The sequence below is a fragment of the Notamacropus eugenii genome, chromosome 1 (genome assembly GCF_028372415.1).
Source record: "Notamacropus eugenii isolate mMacEug1 chromosome 1, mMacEug1.pri_v2, whole genome shotgun sequence".
Lineage (NCBI taxonomy): Eukaryota > Metazoa > Chordata > Mammalia > Diprotodontia > Macropodidae > Notamacropus > Notamacropus eugenii.
Window position 1 is genome coordinate 637,374,497 of NC_092872.1, and position 12,604 is coordinate 637,387,100.

Here is a 12,604-nt window from a genome sequence, read left to right on the forward strand (position 1 = left end):
CTAATAGACTAAACTCTGTACTTAGATTTGCCATTATGTGCTGGGATAATTTAGCTAGTATTAGATGAGTAATTCTGTTTGATGTAATATGAGAGTCTATCTGGTATCTTGCAGTTTAGTGCCCTTAGGTGTTAAATTTGCTGTTAAGATCTAAGTATTTAAAAAAAAATCAGGTATTATTAAACAATTGATTTTGTGGTTAAAATTTTGAAAGAAATCTTATAAATAAATGCATCCCTTGGAGCTAATGATTATTAATTTTATGGTTACTGTATTCATTTATTGTTCTAGGATCATTACAAATTTGGGGGGCAGTAAACAAATTTTTCAAGCAGTAGAGTCAGCATGACAAAAAATAATTTGTTTTTATTTTAGATTCAGATTTCATTACTGCACTCAAACTACTACAACTGGGCTTTGAGTTATTATACAATCCAAACTGTTTCAATCAGAAACTCTAAGACTCAGTGTGCAATGATTATTATTAATAATTAGCTCCTTGGTTTCTTGATAGAAAAAAGCTATCAACAAGCATTTGTTTAACCACAACAAAAAGTATAATTAGCTTATCCCACTTAGTAAATCTTGTATGCATGCCAACTCATACCAAACTGCTACTTTTACAAAAAATTGCAATAATACAGTTCATTTTTCCAGTCCTTTTTGCACAAAATTTATTTACAATGTCTACATAAATGCTCCAAGATGGGACTATGGAAAAATACACACATGACTGATGCTTTGCTCAGAAATAAAGTCAACATATTAAAAATAAATCTTCAGTTCATGTTTTTGAGCTGCATAAAACAGGAAGTGATGTATAAGGTGGTGGTTGCTGCATGGGGACAATGATGCTCTGATGTGACAATGAGGCTTCAAAACACACTGCCTTTTGGTTTCCATGCCTCCTCCTACCAGTCTCCTTAAGACACTGCCTGGAACAGCTGATTAATCATTGTTGATGACTGCAGTTTTTCCCATCCTTCCCGATTTACATCTGTTCAGGCCAATTCAAATATGGTGAGTAAATGAATTAGACATGCAAATTCAAGCCCCAGGCTAGAGAGAGGGAAAGAGAGAGAGGGGGAGAGAGAGAGAGAGAGAGAGAGAGAGAGAGAGAGAGAGAGAGAGAGAGAGAGAGAGAGAGAGAGAGCGCACGAGAATGGCTGAAATCCTAGGCTGGAAGAAAGATTCTTCTGCCTGATATAGTTATTTTAATGCTCTAAAAATCCTGCAAATAAGACCTTTCTGTCATTTGCAGGATAACTGTAAGGCTTTTAATGTAAGGAGGCTTCTGGAGGAAGTGAAGAGCTATGGAAACAACACACATAGTGTGGAAAAATTTCACATTTTTTTTTAAAAAATCTATAAGAAACAACGTAATATGGATAACAGTATAATAGCATTTACAATATTTCACTCTTTGTTCTCTTAATGTCTTATATAGCTATTTAGCATGTCCCCAAAGTTGACTTCGGTTGGTGTTTCCTGCTTTTTTAAGGGTCCCTATGAAGAATTAGGGATGCTCCTTGGTCCACAGTAGATGCCAAGAATGGAACTCCACAGTCAATGCAGAAAAACGATATTTGAAATTTGTCACGGTTGCAGACAATGCATATTTCCTTAAGCTACTGAGCATGAATGTCCATGACTTGTCCACTCATTGTTGGGTCTCCTGTATTAAGCACTGTGGGGCTTGATGCTGACACTGGCATTCCAGGGTGGGATGGTCCTCCATGCATCATCACTGTTGGGTGGTGAGGGTGTCCAGGAATGTAGGTATGCATGGGGGGCCCATGACGCAGCTGAGCAGGATGTGGGGGCATCTGGGGTTGGGTATAACTTGGCTGTCCCATACTTACACCCATCGGACCACCCCGAGCTACATACTCCCCTGGCATACTTTGCAGCCCTGTAGAAATAAAAAGAAAAAGAAGAAAGAAAGAAACCAACAAAAAAATCTTGTGAAAAATCAACTTTAGATTTGTGAATACAACACTACAGTAAGAGCACTAAATGTCAATAGAAAAGCATGGTTTTAAAATAGTAAGGTTTTCCTTTTTAAGAAAAATGTCACAAGAGAAAAAAAAGACCAACATAAACTTTTGCTTTTGCTACTTTTATATAATGTTGCTTCTATTATCATTACTAATAGCACAGTATCTTGTGATGTCAGATTAACCTGATGAGTTTTTGTTTACTTAGAAAACACTCTTATTTAACATCCAGTGAGAAGAGGCACTTTTAGTCATTCAAACATTCTATACGATGAATACATTACATTGTTCAGTAAGCAATTCACATGGAGCTGAAATGGATAGGATTATTAAGTGTAATTGTTACATTAAACTGTACTTTTAACACATAAAAATCAATGTGAGTTATCAATTAATTCCTTCTTTGTGATTACTTAGGTCTGAAGAAAAAAATACTCAACACAAAATTCAGTCCACTCTGAAATGATTTTGAGAACAATAAGAAAAACTGGACCTAAAACAATAACCCTTGCTTTGTGGGGGCCTCTTGTCTTCTGCATGGATTGCTATAGTTGATGGAAACTGACAGGTGTATTGTTTCTGAGAGCTATAAGCTCCATAATCATCAAGGGTGAAAGGCATAACGCTATTGCTAAGTAGGTTCAATTGGCTTTAGTTCTAAGTAATAGTGCACTGTGAATGCTATGAACACCTTTGAATCAGGTCTCCAGGCTCTAGCAATGACTGGCTGCTTAATCTAGCCTAAAGGAACATTTTTGAACTAATGAAAATTGCTTATAAAATATACTGTACCCACAGCTCTTTAATCAAAAAAGATGATAATATTTTTTGTAATAACCTATTAATTTAATTGGTCACGAAGCATAAAATACATCATTTAAATTTAATTGACCCAGAAACTAAGAAACAATATTTAAATTAACTAAGCTAGAAATTTCCATGATGAGGTAATAAGACTGTTGCATTCCAGAGTTCAATGGAATGTTTTCACAGCTAATTGTTAAAACTTTTCTTTTTGACTCATGCCCATAGAATACCAGTATAAATTGCACTTGGCCTAACTAGTGATTTCAAATACTACATCAATATAATCAAAGACATAACCAAGGCTATGAAATAACTGCTTATAATTCCAGAAACAAAGCAGAAAAAGCAACACTGTTAGGAATAATTTGGGAATTGAACGAGAGCCTGGGTGTTCAAAACAGTTTTACTGGTCCGAACAAGAAATGCTATAATGCATTTTCTCTCCTCCAAAAAAGACAAGAGCATGAATCTGGGGCAGTTTTTTCCTAGGCTTACTTCACTAGGCCTGCCACTGAAGATTGCATTAATGATCTCTATTTTTGTATACTGAATAAGTCAAATCCATTTGTCACACTGCAAGTGATGGCATACTTAATTTGGATATAGTCAATTAGCCCGGGCTAAGCTCCATAGCCTGCTGTGCACACCTCTATTTTGTATTCTCCCCTTTTTCCATTGCCACACGTAATCCCATTATGATGGACAGACAAAGAGGAATAAACTAAAAAAAAATGTTTTTAAAAAAGGAAAAGTTTGGTTGAGTGAATTGCAAAATATGCCTTAACGACCCTAAGTGAAGCTTGTGTTTGTTTTACCCCAAAAGAAGTCTCTGTTTAGCTTTTCGGTGTCTTGCAGGTTAGTGTAGAAATGTAACTCATGCATCAACTGTGGTTAGACAGATTTATGACACTTTGGGGACATGCTTTTTCCTCTCTTTGCACTGCTGCAGACTGCTTACATTTTGCAAATCAGTCTGTTGCTATGACAACTCGCTCCCCCCCCACCTCCTCCTGACTGTTTCTTGTTTGGTCATGTGGTCAGTACTGTATAATAGCAACACACAGGGTAAATGTACATCATACACAGTATCTATGAGCTTAAAAGCTTGATCAAAACCGAGTAGACAATGGAGGAAGCAAGAAACGGAGGAGTTTAATGGAAAGGAATGAACAAGCATAAAAGCAATGGGCAAGGAGAAGATGAGAGAATGCAAGAAGAACAATATACCTAGAACAAAGTGAGAATGAAGACCCCTCCCCCATTTGTACTTACTTCCCCCTTGCTTTTCGATTGGTTAACTAGATGAAGGTTACATGTAGTGCCACTGCCCCTCCATGCCCATATTCATGCCCATTCCACTCATAGGTCCTAGAAGGGAGATAAAAATCCAAGAAGAGGCCAGAAAATGAGCAAAGTCAACAGATAGTGCCAAAAGACCCTTTAAAAATACAGATTCCAGAGGGCAGAAAAAGGTTAAGATCTTCAGAGTGTAAAGATCCTTGATTCCTCTGTGTAATTTCTTAGATGCATAGAGGACAGGCAAGGCAAGGCAAGGCAGCTTAAGATAACAGCAAGAGATGACCATGGTTTTACCTGTGCTGATGAAGGGGTAGCACTTACAAACCAGAGTAGCAACAATTACAGTTACACAATGCACGTCTTACCTGGTGCCCTGATGCCCATGTGCTGCTGACCATCCATTACGAAACCTCCCATTGGTTGTCCATCTGGGTTATAAGGTGTTCCTTGACTTACTAAAAAATGTAGAACATAGTTACTTACTACCAGTTTTCATTGAAAGGGGGAGAAAGAGAGACAGAGAGAAAGAAGGTGAGAGAGAGAAGTAGGAGAGAGAAAAAGAAAGAGAGAGGAGGGAGAAAGAGAGAGAGAGGGAGGGAGGGAGAGAGAGAGAGAGAGAGAGAGAGAGAGAGAGAGAGAGAATATACCAAATGGAATTTTTGCTTATTATAAAAGCATAACTTCAAAACTGGGTTAAAATAAAATTCTTGCAATACTATATCACACTTCTAGGACTAAAGTGTCAAGGTTCTAGTGACAGCAAGATTTAGAAACTTTCTGTTTGGATTTTAAATGTGGTGGTCATACAGTAGGTGTTGAAAAAAACAAGAAATCCAAAATATCTGAACATGACTAGACATGTTTGGGGCCAAAGTGGTACTTAACATACTTTCAGAGGCTGCTCTATTGAGATGAGAGAGAGCATTTTTAAAGAAAGTGTACACCAACACTAACTTCAGTAAACGCGTTCTTTGTTCAGCTTATTGCTTTCTTGTAATACTAAAACAAATCCCAGAATGAAGATGGTTCCTAGATGTTTAGCTCTAGAAGCCAAGATCTCATTAGCAGTACTGGTATTTTAAGCTTCTAATATAAATAGCTTGAGAAAAACAACAACAAAACAAAACAAAAACCACACACAGACACACCTTAAACCCCAGAGAATGGATATGAATAAGGCTAGAGAACCCAGAACCTCGTATTTGTACCACTACCTGAATTCTACATTTTAACCGCACATTAAAAGCTGGCTTCAGAAGTAAACTGCCTTGGGTTATTAAAGCACATGAAGCTCTACCTCATTGAATGTCTTTGAACTTTACTGAGTCCCACAAGCGATCCTGACCCCTTTGCCCTTTTGACAGGTAATAAAGTTTACAGCAATTCCACACCAAGCCATGCACCAGGGAGTGGTCATAGTAGCAGAAAGAGCTGGGAAGGAAAACTCAAAAAAAAAATAACATTAATATATCGAATGTGTACAAAGAATCCTGTAACTGAGCATATAATTTAATCATTACTTTTATCTATTTGCTTTTTTTGCCTCCAAATATTTTAATGATGTTAAATTGATTAGTGTTGTTATGAAACGAGACTGGTTTAATTTTAATTGTCAATCACTCCCAGCACTCATTCCCAGTTTATTTACCAGGTAATGGACCTCCCGGTGAATGGCTTGAGGATGGCTTTCGCTTGCGTGACTTGAATACAGTTACTATGGGGGACTTGCCTGCTCGATTGGACTGGTCTATCATGGGCTGAACTATTCTTCTTCTAGCATTAATAAACCTGTAACAAAAGAGTAAAGTGAATCATTAGTGCATGTTTTTGTCGCTTTATTTTGCAGTTAAAGGAGAAAGAAAGTAATTCAGCTATGGTCAAGGCTAGGATCTGGTTCCCTTCTCTAGTCTATGTGCAGTTTCAATGCTGCAAAACCTATAACCCCTGGTGACCTTTGAGCACACAGGCTTGGGGTTTCTGAGTTGATTTATGTTTGCCTGCTTTTACCACAGTTGGACACTTCCATTTCATCTTTTCATGGGGGAATTAGCAGAGTTTTCAGGAAACAATGCTAGCCACCACTCTTTTCAATTCAGAGGGGGAAAAATTGGTCTAGATAGGGAGATGTTCTTAAGGGCATCTGTTACCTCTCCTAATTAGTGACATTTCTATCTTATGTTCTCTGGCCTCCTTTTACAATTTTTATCAAAACCTTCCCTACCTCTTGCAAACCTAATTCTATTTTAATGCCCACTATTAAGATAATGAACTGAGATGGCAGAACACCATCAAATGAGAGAATGTCTGGAGTTTTATCACCACTAACTCACACTGCTGGGGACTTCAGAGAAATGCATTCCTTGAAGAGATTTCTTGGGTTTTTTTTTTTTTTTTGCTCTTTATGCAAAGTCTGAGGTCAAGGCGAGGTCACAGCTATACAGTAATTGAACTTATAATCCTGCTTTCTCCTGCTAGTGCAGAAAATGTATAACAAACATCTTGTTAGGACATAATTATTGTACTAGCAGAAAAAAATGGCTAGTTATTTCAAAAAAAAAAGTGGTTAAAATTTGCTCACCAAGGTCATAATAGTGACATGTTAACTCTTAAGTTACTTTTGGAGTGCTAACTAAATGTAATAAAAATTAAAAACTGAATTCAAGGAATGAACAAGATACATTAGATTCTGAAATAGTAAATGCTTCCAATTCTCAACACAATTCTGAATACATAAAAAATAAGCAGCACGTAAAAATATACAACGAAAAGTTTGATAACGCACTATTAATAATTAAAGCTGCTACCATAGTCCACTATGAATCCCAGTCTGTAATTCTGCTATTCATAATCTGTCCACCTCACAAAGGGAAATGGTACCTAAATAGAGAGCCATTACATTGGATGAACATATGTTTCTTAAAGTAGAAATCATACTCCATGATACCTATAGTTTCCAAGTATCCTGGATCTTTTATGTTCCTTTATTTCCTGAAAAGTAATTAAAATAAAAATCAAAATTAAATCTAACTAAAATGTAATGTTTTGGTGGGACCAACTACTTGACCAGCAATATATATTATATCAATTCTTATAAATATTGCCCCTAAACTGCTAATAAAAATATTTAAAACATAGATCTACAACAAATTGTGTTGGAAATCAGTTTGTCATTATCTTGTATAAACCATGAAAATTGGAATCATGTGAGCAGAAGGTTAGATTAATTCTCCATTCTCATTATAAGCACAGGTGTAGCACAAACACCATGTGAAATAACTAATTAAAATGGGGGGGGGAAATCTGCTTTTTCATTAGCTACCTTAGGTGCATGACCAATTAGAAAATTATTTAATATTAATACTCTGAATACAGAAAAAGCAATTTTTATAGTCACTAACAAAAGTAATACAGTTAAGAAATAACCTCTCTGTGGCATTGTGGCATTGTATATAAGCTTCTAGAGGGCAGGAATCTTGTCTGTACAATTTACTTAATACATTACTTGGTCCACAATTATCCATAGCAAGTGTTTCATAAATGTAATTTGTAGTGATGATTTACATCCCACCTATCTTGACTATGCTTATAGCACTGATCAACGGTTTTCCTCTAATTATTCCTAGAAATGTTCCTGTGTATCATAGAAAACATTTATGAATACATCCATTTCATAGTGGTAGTCTAATGATTTATAATAAAGATATGCATATGATAAAGTTGATACTACCCATCAACAGGATAAATTACCTGAATTTTTTTTTCCAATTTCTTCATTCACACATTTTTCTCCTTTTGAATCAACCTAATCTTGGTGAAAATGGTTTGAACTAATTGGGATTGGCTCATCCTCATCACCATGGTGGCCTCCTTAGTTTTCTATCAAACTGATATAACCAGCCTCAAATCTCATTTTCCCACTGTCTTCCTCATTAACGGTAGTTGCATTCAATTTTCAATTAATTTAACTTCAATTTAATACAAGTTCTAAACTCATACGACTCACACTCTGCCACGTTTGAAATGTACACACATAGATACATACATATGCTCACATGATCATTTTAGCAAAGAAAGCTATGCCTTGGTTATAGCTGGTTTTTGAGCATCTTAATTTAGAAACGTTTCACTTAAAAATCTGAAAATTCTTTCAAATGTCTTTAAGGTAATACAATATTGACAAATACAAATAATTATAATATCTATACTTATATGAATAAATCATTACTTGATCAGTTGCCTGGTTTCTTTAAAAAAAAATAAGGCCAATAATTAAATAAATAAATAGAGGAAACAGATTTGTTTCAGATGTGAATCCATTAAATAAAACTACAGTATTCCTAGATCCATTTCACAACCATCATCAGAATTAACTCACTTAATGCACAGTTTCTTAAACATTCTGAGAGGTACTGTTTGTACTCAAGTACTGCTATAACACAGCCATGGGTTTAGAAGGCTTCAGGGTGAATTCATATACAAAAACATTTTCCTTCTGGGCAAAGTAATAAAATGACATTCTTGCTCCTCCCACTTGAAGTCAAACTGAGGTCAGCTCCCCATCCCTGTATCTGTTTAAATAAACTGGTCCAGCTGTTTGTTTCCAAAATGCCCTTTAACCTTCTGTCTCATCCTCCCTGCCTTTGTAACAGAATGCTTTCCTCTGCATTGGGGTAGACTCTAAGCTACCACAAATTTTCTGAGAATGAATAAGAAACTTCCTCAAAGTTTTCTATGAGCCTAATTAATATTAGTTTATAAACACCAAAAAATGAATATGCCTCCATGTTGTCCCTGGGGGCCAGGGAGAAATTCAACAGAACATTTTTTAAAACCTATATAGATATGTGTGTGTATATAAAATCTTCAAACTGCTCAAATATGTTTATACGCATTAATACGCACACATATGAAGACATTTTGTCCTATGAACCCAGTAGTAAGCTCTGCTTATTGATGGAAGAAAATATAGGACTATGAAGTGACCCCCACTATTGATTGTACAATAAAGTAACAGTTGGAACAAAGGTATCATTGATTAATATATAGCCACATATACATAAAAAGGTTAGCCACTCTGAGTCTGAATTTCCCATAGCACCTTTTCCTTCTTGAAGTTCCACATAAAGAAAAAAAAATCCCAAGAAAATTTATGTCATAGTTTTCATACTTGATGGTCATAATCTAATCTCAATTTACTCCACTTCCTAAAATCCAGAACTAGTTCATTTTGCTTAAAGAGGCTGCCACGTTTATAAAGTGGCTATGGACATGTACTTTTTTCCTTCAAGTTCACAGTGGATAGTGACATAGTGAGTAGCCAGAACCAAATCAAATGCTCTAAAAGCAGGTTTCTTTGGCAAACTGATTGTTTGTGAACCAGTTATTCACATATTGAATAATCTGAATATCAAGATGGGCTTTCTAAAAAACAAAAATATACCCAAAATTTATTTTCACTTTAAAAAAAAAATCTAACTTACTTTGTGAAATTGAACAAATAATATAAAAGAATCAGGGTCCCTAAACAGCAGAAAAATCTGAAATAGAGAAGATTTTGTTTGTTTCCCTCTATACTATCATGGTTCAGGTTCCCTTCTGCACAAGACCAAACAAAACGCATAAAGAACAAACCCAGTTGGTGTTTACAAATTCACTCCATGTCAAATCAGGTTGAGATGTGATCCTGTTTACTTAGTTATCATTTAATAAAATTGTGTGTGTGTGTGTGTGTGTGTATATGTGTGTGTATTCTGTGTTAGGTAGACATACAAAATACTTAAAAGAGTATATTTGGCTCAATGGATAAATTGCTGGAGTTGGAGTCAGGAGGAACTGGATTCAGATCTTGCCTCTGACACATCCCAGCTGAATGACCATGAATAAATCAGTTAATATCTCTGAGCCTCAGTTTTCTGATCTGTTAAATTGTGAATAATACCTTATTTTGTTATAGGGCTCAAATAACAGAATGTACATGAAGCACTCTTAGAGTACTACATGAGTATCAGTTGTTATAAAGCTTAAAAATTCCATAGTCCCTGCTTTCAAGGAATTTGATTCCTTGTAAATTGGATAAGATCTCAAAGATCTCAGATTTAATACTTTCTGAAGAAAAATAAATTTAGGTAGACAAGGATAAGATATTGGTAAAATACATCTCTTAGTTGGCACATTAAAGGGGAAATAATTGGACTTTAAACAGCAGAAAATTCTAGGTAAGAGAGGTATAGTGGCCTCACAGTTGGCCTCAGATCAATCAGTAAGCATTTATTAATACCATGCATCAGGCAATGTAATAGGCAATAAAGATAAAAACACAATAGAGATTTCTTTTGGTCCCTGCCGCCAAGGAGTTTATAACCTAACTGGGGAAGACAACGCACATGTACATAACACACATCCATACACAGCACACAGGCATTCAATCGTAACATACATACATGTATACACACGATAAAAAGTTGGGAGGGCTAGACGCTAGCATCTGTGGGAAATAGGAATTTAGACGATGCTACTTGAGCTATTTCCTGAATACTGTTGGGATTCTAAGAAGTAGAGGGGAAGAGGAAAGAGGGATAGTCAATACAAAGGCATGGAAAAGGGACACGGAATATCATGGAAAAGAAACAACCAGAAGACCTGGCAAGGCAGTGGATATCTGAAATCCCTGCAACCTGGGAGGTTGAGGTGGTGGACTGCTCAAGTCTGGGAGTTTTGAGCTTCAATGGAGCTAAAGCTAATCAAGTGTTCACACTAAATCTGGCACTAATATGGTAGGCCCCTGGAGCAGGGAGTCATTAAGCTGCCTAAGGAGAGATAAACTGGTCCAGGTCAGAAAGAAAGCAGGTCAAAACTTCCAATGAAGCTGTTGCTACATTGCTTTTACATTTCCAGACTGAGCAAGATAGGGAAGGAGGGAAGGAAGGAAGGAAGGAAGGAAGGAAGGAAGGAAGGAAGGAAGGAAGGAAGGAAGGAAGGAAGGAAGGAAGGAAGGAAGGGAGGGAGGGAGGGAGGGAGAGAGGGAGGAAGCAACAATAAGGCCAATTTTGCTATATTAGAGTATATGTGAAAAAGAATAATGTTTGAACAATTAATCAGAAATTATTAAGCACCTACTATGTTCCAGGCATCATGTTAGATGCTTCAGATAACAGACATAAAGAATGAAATGATCCCTACACACAATATATTTATTTTGTAAGGGTAGATTGGGGCCTGGATTTCAGTCCCAAACAGGGCTTTATACAGGGCTTCCAAAAGCTATTAAAGCTTAAAACTGTACTTAAGACTTTGGGGATATCTTGTATTTGATTTTTGAAGTAACAGAGAGCCACTAGAGTTACTGCTTTAATTTTTTTTCCCCAGTGCTCATTCAATACTTCTTTAAAAAAATTTTTCTGTCTGATCATATGCATAATTTTCTAATTAAGACCTAGGGAAGTAGATGCATTTGACCTTTGGTTTCCAGTTCATACTCCCCCATTTTGTGGCACTCATATCCACTGCTTGGATACCTAACTTTTGTTTCTTCTAAGATGAAGCAGGGATCGGGGTCTTGTTTTCAATTACTAAGCAATTAGGAGAACAACACTAGACCTAGGTTACACAGCCAAACAGGTACATTTTCCTGGTTTTATGTTCCATGACAGGTGACTTGTTTCACAAGGATCTACTCGTTTTGTACCTCTTCTTATGACCGTTTGAGGTGCTTCTGGTCCTCTCTGACGATAAGAGAATCACACTTTCAAAAATTGTGTTTTTACGCTTCTCAAATAAATTCTGTTTTATTAGGTTGTAGATAGAGCTTTGTTTTGTTATCATGATCACCAATAGGCTAAGTTGGCTTCTTAATATACTTCCTCCAAATTTTATTTTTTGTTTTTAAAGACACATCTTTATTAAGTGTATCCTATCTTACCAATTCAACCTTTTCTAGGAAAAAAAAATTCCCAACATTCCCAGTCTCCAGATCCTCAGAGGATTTCATGCACTTTGTTAATTTCACATAAATATGAAAGAGAAAGAGAGGGCAGGGGAGAGGAAGGGAGGGAGAGACAGAGACAGAGAGACAAGGTGGAATGTTGGTGGGGAAAGAGTTCCATCAGTGTTAGTGCTATTAATTCTTGAAAACCTCAACATTTCAATCATTTTGAAACACATCCTAATATGCCTGCTCACTTTGGGCTTATAAAATCTAAGAAAACACAATCTTTCCATGACTTGGTAGGAAATATCACTACTAGCAATGTGTTTGGTTTATACCATGTTGCTTCCCAGAAAGTATCATTTATGGTTAATTGTTCTTTATGACTATAGTTACACGTATGTATACATTAGTAAAGTGTCCCTCCACCCATTCTTTAATAAGAACGAAAATAACTTTCTAACAACAAAATTAGGCCAGTAAAATGATACATAAATATTAAAATAATATTTCAGAAAGTAATTATATATGTGTATATATATATATACACATACATATATATGCTTCAGTCAATACT

General features: G+C 36.0%; 1 protein-coding gene across 7 annotated transcripts in view; it reads right to left on the reverse strand.

Annotated features, from left to right (window-relative positions):
* Positions 1–346: 346 nt before the first annotated feature.
* MEIS1 (Meis homeobox 1) overlaps positions 347–12,604 on the reverse strand; it is a 158,373-nt gene continuing 146,115 nt past the window's right edge. For 2 of the 7 annotated variants that reach the window (XM_072635391.1, XM_072635392.1), the window contains 4 exons: positions 5,833–5,891; positions 4,469–4,558; positions 4,077–4,172; positions 347–1,912 (listed from right to left, as the gene is read on the reverse strand). In XM_072635391.1, the coding sequence (XP_072491492.1) occupies positions 4,114–4,172; positions 4,469–4,558; positions 5,833–5,891 (208 nt within the window). In that variant the 3' untranslated portion in view covers positions 347–1,912; positions 4,077–4,113. Of the gene's footprint in view, positions 1,913–4,076; positions 4,173–4,468; positions 4,559–5,400; positions 5,548–5,751; positions 5,892–12,604 lie in introns of those variants that run through there. The other 5 variants (XM_072635385.1, XM_072635387.1, XM_072635388.1 and 2 more) reach the window with 4 other exon arrangements.